This window comes from Pantherophis guttatus, chromosome 15 (genome assembly GCF_059756535.1).
Source record: "Pantherophis guttatus breed Tessera chromosome 15, ASM5975653v1, whole genome shotgun sequence".
Lineage (NCBI taxonomy): Eukaryota > Metazoa > Chordata > Lepidosauria > Squamata > Colubridae > Pantherophis > Pantherophis guttatus.
The window spans coordinates 8,165,734-8,188,023 of record NC_142077.1 but is presented as its reverse complement, the minus strand read 5'-3'; the positions used below and the strand labels follow the sequence as shown (position 1 = coordinate 8,188,023).

The 22,290-nt window shown below is 48.1% G+C and overlaps 2 protein-coding genes across 2 annotated transcripts in view; one reads left to right on the top strand and one right to left on the bottom strand.

Moving 5' to 3' along the window:
* Positions 1–22,290, bottom strand: part of TARDBP (TAR DNA binding protein) — a 110,646-nt gene that overhangs the window by 52,196 nt on the left and 36,160 nt on the right. The window lies entirely within an intron of this gene.
* Positions 2,814–8,603, top strand: CORT (cortistatin). The gene is made up of 2 exons (XM_034430209.3): positions 2,814–3,022; positions 8,297–8,603. Exons 1-2 carry the CDS (start codon positions 2,921–2,923, stop codon positions 8,519–8,521), a joined length of 327 nt encoding a protein of 108 aa, XP_034286100.1. The 5' UTR covers positions 2,814–2,920; the 3' UTR covers positions 8,522–8,603.

Genomic DNA, 22,290 nt, shown 5'->3' with positions numbered 1-22,290 from the left:
AAAATCTCCATTCCCACCGCACTCCAAGGGAAGGCTACTGCAAAATCTCCATTCCCACCCCACTCCTGGGGGAACGATATTGCAAAATCTCCATTCCCACCGCACTCCAGGGGAAGGCTACTGCAAAATCTCCATTCTCTCCCCACTCCAGGGGAAGGATACTGCAAAATCTCCATACCCTCCCCACTCCAGGGGAAGGATACTGCAAAATCTCCATTCCCTCCCCACTCCTGGGGGAAGGATACTGCAAAATCTCCATTCCCTCCCCACTCCAGGTAGTATTTGCCGGTTCTCCGAGTTACTCAAAATTCCTGCTACCAGTTCTCCAGAACCTGTTAGATTTCAACCCTGGAAGAAAAGAAGAATGGATGCTAAATGGATGCTGTTTTGAAAGCCAGGATGATGTTTTATATTTTATCATTCTGATCAGATTTTACACAGTTCCCCATCAGCCATTCATTCTTTGATAAGACTAGTGTTCTGACCCAGCCTTAAGAGAAACAAGAAACAAGAAGACTCCTAGGAGAGAAATACCCCTTTTATTTATGAATGAATTGCATTCACCCACCGAAAGGCCCAGCAAGAGTCCTGCAAGGAGTTAATGGCAGTAACAGACCTTATCAGTTTGTTGTGATAATTTCCAGGTCGTGAGCTCCCAGCCGAAAGGCTTCAAATTAAGTTCTGGCAAGCAGTCTTTGTGGCACGAAACACAATGAGCAAAATCAACAGAAATACGAACGGTTGTCTCCTACGACCACCACTCCCCTTTCCGTCTATTTATTCCCCAGCCAGGGAGAGGCCATTCAGTGTCCACGTTTGCTTTGCTTCCTGAGTCGGCTCCTTGTCCTCCATTGTTCTCCTCTACTAACTGCTCTGTGCATACGTGCATCTGGAACGGGCCCCAGCTGTTCTTCCTCCTCACTCATATCAGCATCCAAAGGCAACTTCCTCTCCTGTAGCTGGGAAATGCCCGACGGCCCTGGCTCTATCTCTGCGACCGACGCAGAGCATCCATCAGAGCCTTCCCCAAACTCCAGAACTGGCCCAAGTTCTTCCCCAAACTCCTCACTGTCCGAGTCTGCTGCCAGCTCCGTTGGCAGCTGGCGGGCCACAACAACTAGCCTCTCACTAGTCATGCAAGGAGGAAGGAAGTTCAGACAATTCCACAAATTTCTCGGGTAGAATTCAGCTCCACCAGGAAAGGAAATTGCATTTCAGAGGAGGAAAAAAAGTCTTCCTCAGAGATCAGAGTCTCTTTGTTTTGCAAGTTTTGTTGTTTTGGAACACACGGGATTACACACGCTATCAATGCCCTGCATTTTTTAAAAAAATCTGCTTTCACTTCTTCTATTTGCTGGATTTAAGCCTGGAGTAGGGAGAAAATCTGCAAAACTCAACTTTTTGTCAAGAAAAAAAAAAGCATATAAAAAAAACCTAATTTTGCGAAGCTTCTTCTCCGGTAACATTGTACTGCTAACTAAGGCATACAACTCCTTTGCCAGATCAATTCTCGAATACAGCTCGTCTGCCTGGAAGCCACACTATATATCGGAAATTAATACAATTGAGCGAGTCCAGAGGTATTTCATGAGAAGAGTCCTCCACTCTTCTGCTCGCAACAGAATCCCTTATGCCACCAGGCTTGAAATTTTCAGCTTGGACAACCTGGAACTACGCCGCCCACGGTTTGACTTAAGCGTAGTACACAAAATTGTCTGCTACAATGTCCTACATGTCAATGACTACTTCAGCTTCAACCGCAATAATACACGAGCACACAATAGATACAAACTTAATAGATACAAACCGCTCCAAACTCGATTGCAGAAAATACGACTTCAGCAACAGAGTGGTCAATGCCTAGAATGTACTACCTGACTCTGTGGTTACATCCCAAAACCCCCAAAACTTTAACCTTAGACTGTCTACTGTTGACCTCACCCCATTCCTAAGAGGCAGGGGGCATGCATAAGTGCACCAGCGTGCCTTCCATCCCTGTCCTACTGCCCCCATTTATTCATACTCATATCCTATGTTCATGTCCATGTTTATGCTTATACCTGTTATCTTGTACACATTTGACAAACTAAATAAATAAAATAAAAATAAATAAAAAATAATAAAATAAACTATAGTGCTGAAGAACTATGAACATTGAACTCTGGTGCTGGAGAAGACTCCTGCGAGTCCCTTGGACTGCAAGGTGATCCAACCGGTCAGTCCTAGAGGAGATCAACCCTGACTGCTCTTTAGAAGGCCAAGATCCTGAAGATGAAACTCAAATCCTTTGGCCACCTAATGAGAAGGAAGGACTCCCTGGAGAAGAGCCTAATGCTGGGAACGATGGAGGGCAAAAAGAAGAAGGGGACGGCAGAGAAGGAGGTGGCTGGATGGAGTCACCGAAGCAGTCGGCGTGAGCTTCAATGGACTCCAGAGGATGGTAGAGGACAGGAAGCCCTGGAGGAATGTGTTCCATGGGGGTCGTGATGGGTCGGACACGACTTCGCAACTAACAACACCAATAAAATAAAAATAGAAGAATGGAAGGAGACTCGCATGTTTCTTTATACAGCTCTGGAATTTTTTCTCACTTTCCAGAGGGGGAAAGGGAAAAAAATCTGTCTTAATTTCAATCATTATCATCATCATCCAGTGGAATTATCTGATCCCCTCCCGTTTCAGCTGTTATGTCACAAGCATCCCCTGGGGTTGGTCCTACTTCTCATCCCTCAAACAGCTGATGCTGACACGCGTCTCAAATCTCATTGGCTTAGGAGAGAGTTTTTCCCGGCTTCTGTCACCTGGCACAGCTCAGGGAGGTTTTTATAAAAGGAGATGCGGCAGCCGGGGAGAGGAGACTGAAGCTAGTCTCTGCCTCGCAGCTTCTCTCTCGCAAAAAGCTCCCCGAAATTTATCCGTCATGCCGACGATGGGCAGGTTTGTTGCGGTGCTTCTGCTGACCTGGACTATATGTGCAGCTGCCATCCCGGGAGAAGATAACTTTTCTGCACAGACCAGCAGGGTAAGTTGGAGTGGGTAGCGGAGGGGGAGAGAAATGACATTCCTTCAATAATGTTTGTATTGTATGTTTTTATCTGAGTCCCTCGGGAGAAGGTGCGGTATATAAATTCGAAATAAAATATAAAATAAAATAAAAATAAATATCTGAAGAAGAGGAGGCTTTAAAAAGAATCATGAAATCCTCAATGCTCCTGGCTGTTGGGACATCGGGACACGAAAAATATATATATATATATTTTCATAATAAGTGGTGTGCATTAGGCGGTCCCTATGAAAGAATCATAAGGGACGGGGTGGCTCAGGAGTTAAGATGCTGAGCTTGTCGATCGAAAGGTCGGCAGTTCAGCGGTTCGAATCCCGAGCACCGCGGAACAGGGTGAGCTCCCGTGACTTGTCCCAGCTTCTGCCAACCTAGCAGTTCGAAAACATGTAAAAAAAAAAAATAGAAGTAGAAAAAACCTTTGGTGGGAAGGGAACAGCGTTCCGTGTGCCTTTGGCGTTGAGTTATGCCGGCCACATGACCACGGAGACGTCTTCGGACAGCGCTGGCTCTCCGGCTTTGAAATGGAGATGAGCACCGCCCCCTAGAGTCAGGAACGACTAGCACATACGTGCGAAGGGAACCTTTACCTTTAATGAAGAGACAAACAAGGACATATAAGGGGGTGGGGGAGATAACGGATCAGAAAGTAGAGAGACTTCCTATAGCTTTTAGTTTTATCTTCCATTGAGAACTGCGAAAAGAAGGAAGGGTAATAGAGTTTTAAAGGATAACAATGCCAGCTTTTATGAATTCCCTCAAAAGCCAGTTTCCCGGAGCTTGATATGCCCTCTCGCCACAGAAGGGAGGGGAAAAAAAGGGGGGGGACATAACACGCAGACAGTCTGAAAAGAAAATTGCAGCATCCTTGCTTCATTAGGCTGTCCCCAAGACAAATGCAAGCTGGGGCAGATTATTTTCTAAATAACCTCTCTCGAATCACCGGTGGGGTTCCAAATCCATTGGTGAGACGTACACAGCTGGGGAGCTTGGGTTAGGAACGGACTTTTTATCGACACGCTAGCACAGCGGTGGCGAACCTTTTCAGAGACCGAGGGCCCCCAAACTGCAACCCCAAACCCACTTATCTATCGCAAAAAGTGCCAACGGGGCAATTTAACCTGAAGACTGAGGTTTTAACGACCTAAAATAATGATAAACAAGGCAAGAGTTCAGCTAATTGTTCTAAGGGGGAAAAAAAGGTGATAAATGCACTTTTATGCCCCTTCGTTTTTTTTCCTGCTTTTGAAATATTACGTTTAGCAACAATATCATTTCTCTTTCCCTCCCTCTCTCTCTTCCCTTCTCTTTTCCTCCTTCCCTCTCCCCCTTTCTTTCCCTCCCTTTCCCTCTCCCTCCTCTCCCCTTTTCTCTCTTCCCCTCCCTTTCCTCCCTCCCTTTCTCTTCCCCTCCCTCTCCCTCCTCTTTCTCTCTTCCCCTCCCTCTCTCCCCCTCCCTCTCTCTTCCCCTCGCTTTCCCTTCTCTTCTCCTCCCTCTCCCCTCTCTCCCACTCCCTCTCCCTCCCTCTCCTTCCCTTTCCCTCCCTCTCTTTCCCTCCCTTTCCCTCCTTCCCTCTCTCCCTCCTCTCCCCCTTTTCTCTCTTCCCCTCCCTCCCTTTCCTCCCTCCCTTTCTTTCTCTCTTCCCCTCCCTCGCTCTTCCCCTCCCCTTTCTCTTTCCCTCCCTCCCTCTTTCCCTCCCTCTCTCTTTCTCTCTCTCACTTTCCCTCCCTCTCTCTCTCTTTCCCTCTCTCCCTCTTTCCTCTGTCGCTCTCCCCCCCCCGAGGGAGAAACACAATGGAGCTGGGCTGGGGCGATGGCGCACGTCCCCATAGAGAGGTCTCTGAATGCCACCTCTGGCACCCCGTGCCATAGGTTCACCACCACTGCGCTATCAGCTCATAGAAAATTTAAACTCAGGCTCTTCCAGCTGGAAGGGTCAGGAGCAAGTAGGGAGAAATCCTCCTGCAGGGACTTGTTGCGCATAGTTCGGAGGGAAAAAAAAAGAATTAGCTGTTTTTTTTAATATTCTCATTTACCGTGTCGCAGCGATCACTGCAGATGGCTCTTAAAACGCATTGGAGGGATGTCCTTTCAAAAGATATCTTGAGAGCCCCTAGGACAGGAGTCGGCAACCTTAAACACTCAAAAGAGCCATTTGGACCCGTTTCCCACAGAAAAGAAAACTCCGGGAGCCACAAAAACCCTTTTGACATCTAAAAGGAAGATAACACCGCCTATATCGTTTTTTTTTTTTAACCTTTAGGCTATGTATATATATAAAAAAAACTTAGAATGTGTTGCATTTATGAAATCAATGAACCGCTACAGAGAAAACAAATTTTTATTTCTGCATGGGACACAAACATTTTGAACTCCCCCCCAAAAAAGAAGAAGATGGGTCAAAAAGCTCAATAAATCACGTGCTGGCGGGTGTCACACATTGGCGGTTATGACCAGTGGTGGGTTGCTCCTGGTTCGGTCCGGTTCTTGCGAACCGGTAGTAAAAGCGGCGGGAGGCTCCGCCCACCCGCCCGAACGTCATCATGAACGAACTGCGCATACGCAAAAGCTTCCAGTTGCGAACCGGTAGTAAAGGTAAGTAGAACCCACCCCTGGTTGTGAGGCATATTTTGAGTCATAGCGAGCCGCAGCAGAGGGGTGAAAGAGCCACATGCGGCTCCAGAGCAGCGGGTTGCTGACTCCTGCCCTAGGAGATCACTCCAGTGACCTGGAATTGACACAAGGGCAACCCCAATGAAAGGAGTGATGGTCCTTTGAGCCCAGGTGCTCCAAGATAACCAGGAGAGGCCCCCGGGGAGGAGATTCACTTCTTTGATTCCCACCGGCCTCCGAAGCTTGGGAGGGCCAACTCGCCGCGGGCAAGAGTTACATTAATATCCAAGAAACAGTGGAACAGAAAGGATGCCGAAGGAGGGACAAAAAAAAAAAAAATGAAACGTGAATGACAAAAAAAAATTAAAATATTTTTTTTTTAATTAAATGAAATGAATTACGGCGAATTCTTGAATTGCCCCCGTAGCGAGTTGGGCGCGACGAATTGCCTGCGGCGAGTTGTCTCATTCTGGGGAAAGGAGCATAAAATCTCAGAGCCTTGGTAGTACAGGGGTTTAAGGCACCCTGTTATTAAGCTTATTAAGACCAGCTGCCTGCAATTACTGCAGGGTTCGAATCTCGCCAAGGCTCAAGGTTGACTCAGCCTTCCATCCTTTCTAAGGTAGGTGAAATGAGGACCCAGTTTGTGGGGGCAATAAGCTGACTTCGTATAAATATACAAAAGTATGAAGGCTATTGCTTAGCGCATTGTAAGCCGCCCTGAGTCTCCGGAGAAGGGCGGCATATAAATCAAATTTTTAAAAAAAAGAAAAGAAAGAGAAAGAGGGAAGGAAGGAAGGAAGGAAGGAAGGAAGGAAGGAATAAAGAAAGAAAGAAAGAAAGAAAGAAAGAAAGAAAGAAAGAAAGAAAGAAAGAAAGAAAGAAAGAAAGAAAGAGAAGCTGACTTTGTATAAATATACAAAAGGATGAAGGCTATTGCTGAGCACATTGTAAGCCGCCCTGAGTCTTCGGAGAAGGGCGGCATATAAATCAAATTTAAAAAAAAAGAAAAAAAAGATAGACCCGTTGCGCCAGGAAACGCGAAGTCACGCCCGCGACGTCTCGGGTGGTGGAAACTTTTCGTTGGAAACGGAAGGAGGCCGGTTTGCAAATGAGGGTGGTTTCTTTAAGGAGGTTTTTCTAGTTTTTTTTTTTCTGTCACTCTAGCCCAGTGTTTCCCAAACTTGGCTATTTTAAGATGCATGGACTTCAATTCCCAGAATTCCCCAACCAGTATGCCTGGTTGAGGAATTCTGGGAGTTGAAGTCCATACATCTTCAAAGGGTCAAGTTTGGGAAACACTGCTCTAGCCCAAGCATCTCCAAACTTGGTAAGTTTAAGACTGGTGGACTTCAACTCCCAGAATTCCTCAGCCGCCCATGCTGGTTGGGGGAATTCTGGGACTTGAAGTCCACCAGTCTTAAACTTACCAAGTTTGGAGACCCCCTGCTCTAGCCTATGGCCCTGGAATTTCCTGGATTTCCACCTAACTGGGTTCAAACCAAATCGAGCGGTGTTTAGCTGTATTTAACAGATTCACAGAGTCGGAAGGGACCTTAGAGGTCATCTAGTCCGACTCTCCCCACCCCACCCAAGCAGGAGATCCTTTTCAAGCTATGCTCAGACAACGAAGAGGATTCCCTTGGGGAGAGGAAGTCCCTTGCGAATGCCATGGACCTGTTATTTCTACTGTGCTCTCCTTATTACAGGCAATCCTCGACTTACAACAGTTCATTTAGTGGCCATTCGAAGTTACGACGGCACTGAAAAAACGTGACTTAGGTCTGCTTTTCAGAGTTACGATCTTAGTAGCATCTGTGATCAAAACTTAAACCCTTGAAAATTGACTCATATTTATGACCGTCTGCTGCGTCCCGGGATCACGGGGTCGTCTCCCGACGAGCAAGGGCAATGGGGAAGCCAGATTGACTTCACAACTGTGTTACTAACTTAGCATCCACAGCGATTTGCTGCGAGGAGGAAGGGCGTAAAGTGAGGTAAAACTCGCTTAACAACTGTTTCGCTTAGCCATCAAATTTTGGGGCTCAATTGAGATTGTTAAGTCGAGGATTTACCTGTATCAATAGGAAGGGGGTCTGTCTTGAAAACCTAAATTTGGATGCGATTATCATCATCCCTATGTGAATTCCCCCTGTCCACTTAAAAGAAAACCCCTTTCCTACAAGGATGAAAGAGGGACGCGGTGGCTCAGAGGCTAAGACGCTGAGCTTGTCGATCGAAAGGTCGGCAGTTCGGCGGTTCGAATCCCTAGTGCTGCATATAACGGGGTGAGCTCCCGTGACTTGTCCCAGCTTCTGCCAACCTGGCAGTTCGAAAGCACGTTAAAAAAATGCAAGTAGAAAAAATAGGGACAACCTTTGGTGGGAAGGGAACAGCGTTCCGTGCGACTTTGGCGTTGAGTCATGCCGGCCACATGACCACGGAGACGTCTTCGGACGGCGCTGGCTCTTCGGCTTTGAAACGGAGATGAGCACCGCCCCCTAGAGTTGGGAACGACTAGCACGTATGTACTTTACCTTTTACCTTTTGCAAGGATGAAAAAATATCTCACGGCGCCTTCTCTGTTTTTTTTCTCTCTCCTGCCTCCTTCACGCCCACAAGGAGCAACCCAAATCTCAGAAAAGTCTCGTTCTGAAGATGCTCGCGGGGCTCCTCAACGGAGTCGAGGCGGATCGTGACGCAGCGGCTTTCGCCGATTTCGAAGATCCCCTAGAAAGGAAACTGGAGGAAGAGCCCTTGATGCTGGGGCCGTCGCCGCACCTCAGCCCGCGAGACCGCAAAACTCCATGTAAAAACTTCTTTTGGAAAACCTTCACGTCCTGCTAACAATTCCTCCGCGGCCTTTTCTGGCTTCTGGAGCTATTTAGCCTGTGTGGCTCCTGCCCATCAAGAGGAGTCTCGATCTGCAGACGGGGTGGGGGGGGGATGGGGGGTGGGTGGGATGGGGTGGGGTGGCGGGGAGGTGGGGAAGGGGCTTTCTCATCACATTTTGCAACCTAAGCAAGCCCATGCCTACTTTGCCAAAGGCTGGGGTTGAAGGCGAAGGGCTGGGTCAGTCGGTTGCCAATCGCTTCCCATCCCTGCCTGGTCTTGCTAAATTGTGGCGGATGCTCTCTTGCCTTCTGTAATGTCGATGCCCCTCGTTGTCTTTCGGCTTTTCTCCTTCTCATCAAAGCACGAAGTTTGATTTTTGTGATGATTTAATTGACAAATAAAGCATGGCCTGAGGACATTGGGATGCACAGCCTTATGGTTATTTTCCTTATGAGAGCCTCTCTCTCTCTCTCCCTCCCTCTCTCTCTCACACACACATTCTCATTCTCTGTTTCTCATTTTCTCTCTCTCTTTCTCATTCTTTCTCTCTCTCATTCTCTCTCTCTCTTTCTCATTCTCTCTTTCTCTCTCACACACACACACTCTCTCACACATATACACACACATTCTCATTCTATTTTCTCTCTTTCTCATTCTCTCTCTCATTCTTTCTTTCTCATTCTCTCTCTCTCTCTTTCTCATTCTCTTTCTCTTTCACACACACACACTCTCTCTCACACATATACACACACATTCTCATTCTGTTTCTCATTTTCTCTCTCTCTTTCTCATTCTTTCTCTTTCTCATTCTCTCTCTCTTTCTCATTCTCTCTCACACACACACACTCTCTCACACATATACACACACATTCTCATTCTCTGTTTCTCATTTTCTCTCTCTCTTATTCTCTCTCTTTCTTTCTCATTTTTATTCTCTCTCTCTCTTTCTCATTCTCTCTTTCTCACACACACACTCAATCTCTCATACATATACACACACATTCTCATTCTGTTTCTCATTCTGTTTCTCATTTTCTCTCTCTTTCATTCTGTTTCTCATTCTCTTTCTTTCACACACAGTCTCATTCTTTCTTTCTTGTTGTTTCTCATTTTCTTTCTCACATACACACTCACTCTCTCACACACACATACACATTCTCATTCTGTTTCTCATTTTCTCTCTCTCTCATTCTCATTCTCTTTCTCTCTCTTTCACACACTCTCATTCTTTCTCTTTCTCATTTTCTCTCATTCTCATTCTCTCTCTCTCATTGTCTCTTTCACACACACACACACTCATTCTTTCTCTCATTCTTTCTCATTTTCTTTCTCATTCTCTCATTCTCTTTCTCTTTCACTCTCTCATTCTTTCTTTCTCATTTTCTCTCTCTCATTCTCATTCTCTTTCTCTCTCTTTCACACTCTCATTCTTTCTCTTTCTCATTTTCTCTCATTCTCATTCTCTCTCTCATTGTCTCTCTCTTTCACACACACACTCATTCTTTCTCTCTCTTTCTCATTCTCTTTGTTTCTCATTTTCTCTTTCATTCTCTCTCTCTCTCTCATTCTTCCTCATTCTCACTCTCACTCTCTCTTTCTCATTTTCTCTCTCTCTCTCTCCTTCAAACACTAAGGGGAGGGCAGCTCCTGATTTTAATGACGGGGGGGGGAAAAACTTCATGGAAAATGTCAAATGCTAAGAAGAGTGGACGCCCGAGGCAACGGATATGGCTAGAGCTGCAGACAGATATTACGGCGTCTCACAATTTGTTCTAATGCCCCTTAAAGCCAGGTTGGGAGTTGCATGGGGAAACAAGCTGCTGATAAAACTACTAGGCACTGTCCGGTTAGTACAGATACCATGTAGCTGGGACTAGCTCCAAGCCAGAATAATAATGGAAGGTTGAGGATCAATCAATGTCAAAGCAATCGAGGTCAACGTTGCTCAAAATCTGATGGATTTCTGGAGTAAGGTTTGGGGCGAAAAGGAAGCATCAATGCGCCAATCAATGCCTCAGTTATGGGGCCGTCCCGTCCCTTGGGCAGCTTTGCTAGCAAGACACAGTCTTGCTTGAAATCTCAAAGTGATAATTCCACCCACAAAGAAAAGTTTTTTCAACTACTCTCTCTCTCAAGCTGCATCCTCCCAAATCCATCTTTTCCCCCCCGAGAGCAGTGAGCCTGTTGGCTAATATTCCGTAGCATTAACTTCCAACGAGCGACAGGCTGGTTATTCCTTTGGTTAACCTTCGTCAACATGTTAGATGCACCTTTGGTAAAAAGGAAACAACAACTCAGGAATCCATTTCGGAACGTGATTTGGCTTCCGCCCCTTTGCATTTCTAAAAGCGGGTTGCAAGCGCGAAGCTCCGAACGAGCAGCCAACTTTGTGAAATTCAAAACACTGCTTGACATATGAAACTTGGGAATCCAGTAGAAAATTAGGTGCGCCGCCATGGCGAACTGGCAGAGAGGAAACCAGCTAGCTGTGAACGTGCTTGCACGGAGAGCACTGATTACGTTTGCAGGATGGGCATCCCCGCGGCTAAGCATTCAGATTAGGTGAATTGCTCAAGGGGTCGAATGTGGGAAGGTTCGCGCCACACACCGAGTACAAACTAAGCACAGAAGCTGTGTTTTGACAATACCCCAACGTGCAGTCTGTGCTCCAGGGTCTTGTGGGACCGTGCCAGGGGTGCTATTCGGCAGGTTCTGGAGAACCGGTAGTGGAAATTTGGAGTAGTTTGGAGAACCGGCAAATACCACCTCTGGCTGGCCCCGGAGTGGGGTGGGAATGGGGATTTTGCAATATCCTTCCCACCAGGAGTGGGGGAGGGAATGGGGATTTTGCAGTATTCTTCCCCTGGAGTGGGGGAGGGAATGGGGATTTTGCAGTATTCTTCCCCTGGAGTGGGGGAGGGAATGGGGATTTTGCAGTATCCTTCCCCCCAGGAGTGGGGGAGGGAATGGAGATTTTGCAATATCCTTCCCCCCAGGAGTGGGGGAGGGAATGGGGATTTTGCAGTATTCTTCCCCTGGAGTGGGGGAGGGAATGGGGATTTTGCAGTATTCTTCCCCTGGAGTGGGGGAGGGAATGGGGATTTTGCAGTATCCTTCCCCTGGAGTGGGGGAGGGAATGGAGATTTTGCAATATCCTTCCCCCCAGGAGTGGGGGAGGGAATGGAGATTTTGCAATATCCTTCCCCCCAGGAGTGGGGGAGGGAATGGGGATTTTGCAGTATCCTTCCCCCCAGGAGTGGGGTGGGAATGGAGATTTTGCAGTATCCTTCCCCTGGAGTGGGGGTGGGAATGGAGATTTTGCAGTATCCTTCCCCCCAGGAGTGGGGGAGGGAATGGGGATTTTGCAGTATTCTTCCCCTGGAGTGGGGGTGGGAATGGGGATTTTGCAGTATCTTTCCCCTGCCACGCCCACCAAGCCCCGCCCACAGAACCAGTAGTAAAAAAAATTGAATTCCACCACTGGACCGTACCCTTTCCTGCTAGATTCATGGCGAGCCCTTCCAGGGAGTGCTTTCTCAAGAACATTAATAGTCAGTCAAAGGTCGTGCGGTGGCCTAGAAGGGGAGCTGTCGCCTCACAATCAGGAGGCTGCGAGTTCGATCCTAGGTAGAGGCTGATATTTCTTTCTCTGGGCACAATGGGAATATATATATCTGCTGAACAAAACTCCGCATCGGCGACAGGAAGGGCATCCGGCCAGTGATGGGATTCAGCCGGTTCGCACCACTTTGGGAGAACCGGTTGTTAACTTTCTGAGCAGTTTGGCAAAGAGGTTGTTGGAAGAAATCATTAGGGCAGAGAACCGGTTGTTAAAATTACTTGAATCCCACCACTGCATCTGGCCATTAAAGCACTCTGCTAGCTCCATTCAGTTGCCCAGACTCCACCCTACAAGGGATTAAAAGAAGATGATGACGATTAATAGGCAGTGAGAGGAAGGTCAATTGGGAGGCTGGCTGTCCCTTCCTTGTCTTGGGCAATCCCAGCATGACCTCGGTTGTCATTGTAGCTGCACTCTTCCGTGAGAAAGCATGCACAGAAAGCAGTCGGACCCAGGAGACCTGGCGGGACGGGGGGGAAGATGACACTGTTGTGGTCCGCCAGCAGCCTGTGGAGCTGGAAGTGGAGTCGGACAGTGAGGAGGCTGGGGAGGACAATGGGCCAGTCCTGGAGTCTGGGGAGGGCCCGGACGAGGGCTCTGCGTCACAAGCAGAGATGGGGCCAGGGCCATCTGGGAGTGATGCGCAGACTCCGGAGCCCCCAGAATCGGACAGCAGAGAGGCAGAGGAACAGGAGGAGCCTGTTCCTAGTGCACGCATGCGCAGAGCTGCCAGAAAGCAAGAGCAGCTAAAGCAAAAGGGACGACTCGGGAGTAAGGCCAGGAGATGATTGGCCTCTCCCATAAGGCTTAAAAGAGAAACAAAGACACTTGGGCCTTTTGCAGGAAAGCAACATTGCTAACTCTGTTTCCAGTCGGCATCTCTTGTTAGTTTCTGAACTCCGTGGGGCTTTGCCAAGTAAGGCCTTTGGCAGGGTGTCAAAGAAGATAAAGCTTGGTGATTATCCCGAAGGATTTCTTCTGAAGGACTTGTTTTGAAATTACTTGGGACTCAGCTGGGAATGAACGTTAATTCTCAGCTGTTACAATAAAATAGGTTTGTTTGGGACTAATTTCTGTATTGTAATGTCTCAGTAAGCCTAGATCACAACAGACACCGAAGAGGGCAACTCAAAGAGGAGCCTTCGTTTTTATGCCGTTTTTGCTTCTTCAACTGAATCATAGATGCTTAATGGAGCAGAGCAAAAATTAACGGCCAGCATTTAAACAGGAAGAAGTCATTATGAGTAATTCAAGGGTTTCCCCCCCCCCTTCGTTTCAATAGGAAGTACCTACTGTCCTAAATGAAGAGGGCAAAGTGCACAACTAATCAAGTAGAACACACAAGAATGCACAAGAACTGACAGCCAACAGACTCCTTCCCCTTATGCAGCATCATTGTTGAGGGTACCATCCACAAATTTCTGGAGCTTTAGCCCTGAAGATGAGATTCCTGCTTCCATGTTTAACAGATTAACAGAGTTGGTAGCAACCTTATAGATCGGTGATGGCTAACCTTTTTGTCACCGTATGCCAAAAGCGGGGGGGAGTATGGGGGGCCGCCCGCCTGTGTGCCCACACCCATAATTCTACGCCCCCTGCCCCCTGCGCATGCGCCCATGCCCCCCCCCGCTTTTGGCACGCGATGGCACGTTGGGCCCTTTTTTTGCTCTCCCCAGGCTCCAGAGACTTTCTAGGAGCCTGGGGAGGGTGAAAATGGCCTTCCCCACCCCCATGGAGGCCAAAAATGGCCCGTTTGCCAACATTCCGGCCTCTGGAGGGTCTCCGGGGGGAGGAGGCCATTTTTGCCCTCCCCAGGCTCCTAGAAAGGCTCTGGAGCCTGGGGAAAGCAAAAAACGGGCCTTCCCCACCCTCCCGAGGCCCTCCGGAGGCTGGAAACAGTCTGTTTCCCTACTTCTGGTGGCCCAGAAGGCCTGAAAATCAGGTGGCGGGAGCTGAGCTTGCGTGCCCACCGATATGGCACCGAGTGCCACCTGTGGCACGCGCGCTATAGGGTCGCCATCACGGTTATAGGTCATCTATGTTGGCTACTTGATCTGTCACTAAACAGTGAGAACCACAATTCCTGTAAATGCCAGCGTTAAAAAATAAATAAATAAATAACACCCCACCAAAAGAAAGCTGGGGAAAATGTACCAACAATCTCATAATTTGGCATTAAACAAACACACTCATGAAGCAGATAATAAAACTAGAATTTTGCAAGAGATATAATGATCCATAAAACCTCATAGGGCTAATTTAATTCCAGGCACTTCAGGTTTACTTTAGCAAAAAAAAAAAAAAAAAAAGGCAGGGAGGTTCAGAACTGAAAATTCTCCCAGGCTGAGGACACATTTTACAAGAAAATGTACTTTCCAGGCTGAGCCCATCCACTTCCTTAATGGAATTATAGTGGCCAATGTGTATCTAGAAATACAAGGAAATCGGGATATCGATCAATCTTAATTCTTCCCTTCCAGAAAATAAGTTTTTTTTTTCCCTTTTATTTTAAACATGTAAAGCTGGTCATTTTTTCCACTTGTTTTCCATTGCGGCAAAGAGATTTTACTTAATCACATGCTCATCTGCCTGAAATAATTGTTAAGAATATTTCAAACAGAGTGTCAGGGTTCCAAGTAATATCTCCCCCTCCCCAATGAAAGGAGACTCTGAGAAATTGTAGCAGAAAACTTAAAACTTGCCTTCCATCCTTCCGAGGTCGGTAAAATGAGGACCCCGATTGTCGGGGGCAAGAGGCTGACTCTGTAAACTGCTTGGAGAGGGCTATGAAGCACCATGAAGCAGTATACACCATGTTTTCCCCAAAATAAGACCCTGTCTTATATTTTTTTGAACCCTGAAATAAGCGCTTGGCCTTATTGCCATGCGCTCAAAAGCCCAATTGGGCTTATTATCAGGGGATGTCTTATTTTGGGGGAAACAGGGTAAGTCTAAGTGCTATTCCTTCCTTCCTTCCTTCCTTCCTTCCTTCCTTCCTTCCTTCCTTCCATCCATCCTTCCCTGTGCATAAAATGAAGCATTGCAGGCTAACTCTGCCCACTGTTCAATCTGTTCAATCCTGACCGACTGGATCAAGGTTGACTCAGCCTTCCATCCTTCCGAAGTCGGTAAAACGAGGACCCAGATTGTTGGGGGCAAGATGCTGACTCTGTAACCGCTTAGAGAGGGCTGGAAAGCACTGTGAAGCGGTATATAAGTCTAAGTGCTATTCCTATTTTTCCTTCCTTCCTTCCTTCCTTCCTTCCTTCCGTCCGTCCGTCCATCCTTCCTTGTGGTTAGAATGCAGTATCGCAGGCTAACTCTGCCCACTGCCACCAGTTTGATCCTCACCAACTGGCTCAAGATTGACTCGGCCTTCCATCCTTCCGAGGTCGGTAAAATGAGGACCCAGATTGTCGGGGGCAATAGGGCTGACTCTGTAAACTGCTTAGAAAGGGCTGTAAAGCACTGTAAAGCAGTACATAAGTACTATTGCTATGTGTGAGCGTGCAGCAGTAATCACCAAATTGATGAACTGAGGATGTATTGTGTGGCTCTCCACGTCATACCACAGCATGTACCTAATTTTTCTTTTTACTTTTTTCCCCCATGCAATTGAAAAGACCCATGAAAAGAATCGAAGAGCTAAAAGTACATGCAGGGATGGGCTGCTGGGGGTTCGCAAGGGTTCGAGAGAATCTGTAGCTAAGATTCTGTGCAGTTCGGAGAACCCCCAAATCCCACTGCTATCTGGCCCTGCCCACCCCATCCCGCTCCTCCCAGGAGTCCCCACACAGCCTGTTTTGGATGCAGGTAAGTGCAGGGCGCGCGCAGAGCTTCGGGGAGGGCAAAAATCAGGCCTACCAGAAGTTCAGGAAGGCAGGAAAGAGGCCCATTTCCAGAGGGCCTCCAGAGCCTGGGGAGGCCGTTTTCGCCCTCCCGGAGGCTCAAGAAAAGCCTCCGGAGCCTGGGGAGGGCAATAACACCCCTTCCCTGCTGTGGTGCAGGCGGCCAACTAGGCCACGCCCAACCAGCAACCGGCAAGAGAACCCCTTGCTAACATTTTTGAAGCCCACCCCGGAGTCCTTGGTATTTACTATCAGGGGTGAGGGAGACCATTATATATATATATATATATTAAAAAAAACGCAAGTGGAAAATTATCCTCTTTCATCCCTGCCATCGACAGGGGCTTAATTTCCTGCCCGCCCGCTAAGGCTGAATTTAACAAGGCTGTAAGGACCAGAAATTGCCTCTGATGAATTGGTGTTGAAGTCTGCCTCCCGGGCTGCCACGGCAAGGGATGAGCCATTATTCTTTCAATTTGGCTCACAGATGTCTTTTAATAGGTATTAGGACTCTCCATATGGGGCTCTCTTCACAGCACACAGGGCAGCTGTCCGACTTCACCTTTTCCGCCCACCTTCCAAGGGCCGGCTAATCAGAATGAATGAGCCGCTTTCTTTCACGCCAAATGGCGGTGCGGATGGGTTCAACCCGCGTAGTTTTTTTTGTTTTTCTCAACCGATCTGTGGCGGACCACAACAACCTCACCCTCCTGGTCCCCGGCCACCAGCTCTTCTTTCCTGAAGTTGTTTAATGGTAATGTTACTTTGAGAAGAAGCTTAGAGGTACAGAGAAACTAGGAGGCGAGGGGAGGGAGGGAGGGAGGGAAACATTTTAAAATCTTTTCAGCCTTCGTTAGGGTGCTTCCATAAAAACACATCCACTCGCATTAGGCCAGATGTCACTCACACGCTTGGCCTTTCTTTGAGAACTGAAGAGGTGACAGAAGCAGGAGGTGAAAGAATTGGGAGATATAACAAGTTTCTGCTTCAACGGATCCCGTCTCCTTGACATGCTCTGTCCCCCGGAGGCTGCTAATGGATCATCAGTGTTGGAAGTCCCCCGAAAGTCTTTCTAGACTAAATACAGAATAACAGTGTTGGAAGGGACCTTGGAGGTCTTCTAGTCCAACCCTTTGCTCAAGCAGGAGACCCTACTACACCATTTCTGACAAGATGGCTGTCCAGTCTCTTCTTGAAAGCCTCCAGTGATGGAGGCACCCGCAATTTCTGGAGGCAAGCTGTTCAATCAATCAGAATAGAGCTGGAAGGACCTTAGGGTCTCCTACTTGACTAAGGAGTTGAATAGAAGACCTCCAAGGTCCCTTCCAACTCCTGTTATTCTGTTAAATCTGGAAGCCCCATATTGGGAAAAGCTGACCCATCTTCGAGGGCAGGAATCGGGGCAGCGTGCATGGATTGGAGCACTAATGCAGCCTAAGTAGCTGAGTACCTGAGGCTTATCTTCCAGAAATGAAGGCATTACTGCTGGCCATCAACGTTACCCAACTATTGAATGCCTGTGCGCCAAATCTGTTGCTTGAGCCAAGCAACAGTTGACTTGGCTCAAGCAACAGTCAACCAATCAAGACAAGAGGGAGATCTGTTTGCAGGCTCGTTTTATGTAGTCCTGTTTTGCAGCAACAAACCTGGCAGGAAAGGTTGGGGAAGACCGTCACAGAGACAGCCAGGAAAAACCGTTCCAACCGCATTATATAAAACTGGCGGTAGTGATGATGCTAAACGCATAATGAGCCTTGGATCGCGGACTCTGCAGGAAGTAGCACCTGCCAGACCTTGTTGGTGCTCCCAAGCTAAGCCGGGTTGGGCTTGGTTAGGATTTGGATGGGATCGCGAGGGGATCTCAGGACCAAAGGCTGGACGGGAGGACTGAAGGGAGAAATCGGAGAAAAAGCAATGCAAACGACTGCCAAGAAAATGACAAGGATGCATCCGTAAAGAAGTTAGGAATCCAACTCTTTTCTTCTTCCGGGAATAGAGGCAGGAACTTCATTTTTAACTGGGATGAGCAGCCGTGAGAAAAGGATCGCCTTGTTTTCAGGGGTGGGCTGCTGGGGGTTCGCAGGGGTTCGGGAGAACCTCTAGCTAAAATTCTCTGCATTTTGGAGAACCCCCAAATCCCACTCCTGGCTGGCCCCGCCCCTCCTGCCCCTCCCCTCCCAGGAGTCCCCACATGGCCCATTTTGGATGCAGATAAGTGCAGGGTGTGGACGGAGGCTCGGGGAGGGCAAAAAATGGACCTAACAGAAGTTCGGGAAGGCTGGAAACGGGCCTCCAGAGCCTGGGGAGGATGTTTTCGCCCTCCCGGAGGCTCAAGGAGAGCCTCCGGAGCCTGGGGAGGGCAAAAATGCCTCCCCTCCCCCGCCATAGTGTAGGAGGCTAACTAGGCCACGCCCACCCAGCAACTAGGCAGAGAACCCCTTGCTAAAATTTTTGAAGCCCACCCCTGCTCCTGTGATCTAATTCAAGCTCAGAAACGGGGCTTGAATTGCTGTTGTGCACAGGATTCAGCTTGATGACTTGTCTCTTCTCAGTTGTGACAAGCAGACCCAGAGGACGGGGAGAAAAAGTTTGGGCTTCCTTTTGACACGACACAAGTCCGCCGTCTCTTGAGGACGTCGGTGCTGACCTGGGCAAAGGCGTAATGTTGGGCTAGCTCTTCTCACGAAGCTGAAATGGCTCAGATGCAATTGGATATGTTTTTTTTTTATAACCGCATCTAAGCTCGGAGCCAACCTGACATCTGCTCCTGAGGATATCACCCATTATCTTTCAGCGCTCGTTAAATGCTTGTCGCGATGATGAAAATGGGACATTGGTTTCAGGGAGAGAGAAAAAAAATTGTACAGCCATTTATGTTTAATGCACCTGACAAGCTTCAGATGGGCCATAGAACCTGGTCTGAACATCATGTATTATGGGATTTTGTGTGCGCTGGAAACACACTGTTGGCACCGGTGCCTGCAAGGTATTTGAACTGGGAGATTTCTCGTTTATATGCAGTTTATTTCTTGCAACGAGAGGCAGATCTAAATTATCTGGGTTCATCCCCACGAGATGGCAAATCAAACACAGGACTTTTTTTTTAAGATGACATGTGAACCCAGTCATGAGTGAGTCAGTATGTTGAAAACACAGTTGCATCGGGCTGCGAATCCCAAGTCTATCGCTTATCTTCATGGACCCTCAAACGAACAATTAAAAAAAATCGCAGACAAATCCACTTAATCTTCGTGACCCAGATGAAATCTGCTTATTCGTTTTTGATCAGCCATCAGCCATTCGTTTTTCCCTTCTGCTCAGGCCCAGAAAAGTTTGAATTTGATTTTGCAAACGAGTAAACGACAATAGAGCCGTACGTGACAGTATTGGCCACCTGGGGGTGGGGGGGGGGAGGCAGACGTTCCCACTGATGAGTTCTCCGTGTGATAAAACGGCAAGGTAATTGCCAACCCCGAGTGATTTTCAAAACAAGAAGCAATGAGGTGGCAGGCATTGTTGCAGGCTGAGTAATGTTGTGGCCCGTCAGCGGCCTGTGCAGATTGTAGCTGATTCCGACGACGAGGAGGCTGGTGTGGTACTGCGCCAGCAGCCTGTGCAGCTGGCACTCGAGTCGGACAATGAGGAGGCTGGAGAAGATGTGGTGCCAGAGGCTGGGATTCAGCCAGGGCCTTCAGAACCTCCAGAAGCTCCTTTAAGTGAAGAGGACGAAGAGGAGGAGCCTCTTCTCAATGCACGGGCAGGCAGAGCTGCCAAAAGGCAGGAGTGTCTCCTCAGGAGGAGGTCTCCTCGAGAGTAAGGCTTGGGGCTAATTAGCCTATTTAAGGAGGAATGCCAACTGAAGCAATTTATAGGGAACAACTTTAGTTCACTCTCCTTCGTGTCTGCAAAATTGCTTCTGGGCTTTCTGCCAACTCTAGTAAGACTGTGATTACCTTATCTTAAGAATTCTGGTAGGCTGTTAAGACAGTTCATTAACAGCCTTCGAATGATAAAGACTAAGTTATTTGAGTAAAATAAGATTTGTATAGAGTTTGTGTGTGCTGCGTTCTTTGGGGTCCGTAGCTGGGGCAGAACAAGTAAGGAGTCCACTGAGTGGTTTCCAAGTAATTCAAATGCCATCGCTGTCGTTAGTAAAGAAGCTCAGTGCCGGAGGAGAATGTGACAAGGACTAGGACCGTGATGGCGAACCTATGGCACGCAGAGCCAGGGGTGAAATGCTACCAGTTCGCTCCGGTTCAGGCAAACTGGTAGTGATAAAAACTACCAGTTCGGGCAAACCAGTAGTAAAAAAAAGCTACGATCCGACAATCAGCAGGATTTCCTGCTTTCTAGCAAAGCTAAACCGTGCGGCACAGCTGATCGTAGCTTTTTTTAACTACCGAACTGGTAGCTTTTTAAACGCGCAGCGCATGTTTGGTGCGCACTGCGCATGCACATGCAGTACGTGTTTGGTGTGTATGTGCATGTGCAGCACACGCTTGGGGCGCAGTGCGCAGCCAGCAAACCAGTAGCAAACCAGTTCAGATTTCACCACTGCGCAGAGCCCTCTCTGTGGGCACGTTCGCCGTCGCCAGCTGCTCTTCTGGTTTCTGTTTCCAGGCCTTTTCTGGGCCGTTTTTTGGGCCATTTTCAGGCTGTTTTTCGGGCTGTTTTGGAGGCATTTTCAAGTTGTTCTCAGGCCAAAAATGGCCCCAAAACAGCCCCAAAACAGGCATGCATACGCCGGCCAGCTGGTCTTTGGATTTCCAGCACTCCGGCGTGCACATATGCATGTACATGCATGCACATTCCGGTTTGGGCACCCAGTGCCGAAAAGCCCGGCGCCATCACTGGACTAGGATCTTGGGCTACCAAGTAAAATCCAGAGAAACAGCAGTCAACCGGTGAAGACAAAATGGATCTCAGGAGAACACTGGGCTGATTTAGACATGATAGCTTCATATTTTATGAAGGTTCTACATTTAGGCAAGAAAAACAAAATGCACAGGTACAGTATAGGTCCATGATGGCGAACCTATGGCACGCGTGCCACAGGTGGCACACAGAGCCATGTCGCCTGGCACGCCAACTTAGCTCCGGGAGACTCTGGAGGCTGGGGACAGCAAAAAACATCACTTCCTGTCCAACTGGAAGTTGGGAAATGGGCCGTTTCAGGCCTCCGAGGGAGTGGGGAAGGCTGTTTTCGCCCTCCCCAGATGCATAGAGAGGATCTGAGCCAGGGGAGAAAGAAAAACGGGTCATCACATGCCAAGAGCCGGGGGGGATCACGCGTGCATGCATGGGGCGGGGCACATAGAAATATGGGAGTGGCCACGCGTGCGTGCAAACCTCCCCTGCCCCCCCCCACTCATGGCACGTGATGGCAAAAAGGTTAGCCATCTCTGGTATACGTGGTACCTCGCTCAACAGTAGTAACTGTCATAAGGAACTTGGAGTCCTAGTGGGCTCCAAGATCCAGCCGTGTGCAGCAGCGGCCAAAAAAGCCAACCCAGTTCTAGGCTGCATCAACAGAGGGATAGAATCAAGATCACGTGAAGTGTTAATACCACTTTATAAGGCCTTGGTAAGGCCTCACTTGGAATACTGCATTCGGTTTTGGTCGCCACAATGTAAAAAAGATGTAGAGACTCTAGAAAGAGTGCAGAGAAGAGCCACAAAGATGATTAGGGGACTGGAGGCTAAAACATATGAAGAACGGTTCCAGGAATTTGGATGTCTAGTTTAATGAAAAGAAGGACTAGGGGAGACATGATAGCAGTGTTCCAATATCTGAGGGGCTGCCCCAAAGAGGGAGTCAAGCTTTTTGTTCTTTTTACTAAGGCAAACATAGGGACGCGGTGGCTCAGTGGTTCAGACACTGAGCTTGTTGATGGAAAGGTCGGCTCCTTTGGCGTTGAGCCATGCCGGCCACATGACCACAGAGATGTCTTCAGACAAGCGCTGGCTCTTCGGCTTTGAAACAGAGATGAGCACCGCCCCCTAGAGTCAGGAACGACTAGCACATATGTGCGAGGGGAATCTTTACCTTTAAGAACAACCAATTAAAGCCAGATTCAAAATATTTGCTTAGGGAGCAGAGACGCGCTTCACGAATGTCCTGCTAAATGTGGAAGAAATGTGAAATTGACTGTGAAACCAGAATTCACGGAATGCGATGTAAAAGCATCTCTATTAACGGGGTGATTTTCAAGGGTGGTGAATAAGCCATAAGGGAAAACAAAACATTTAGAGTATTTATCTTCCGGTCGGATTTAGAAATGCAATAAAAGGGTGGAAATGTCCTCATTCGT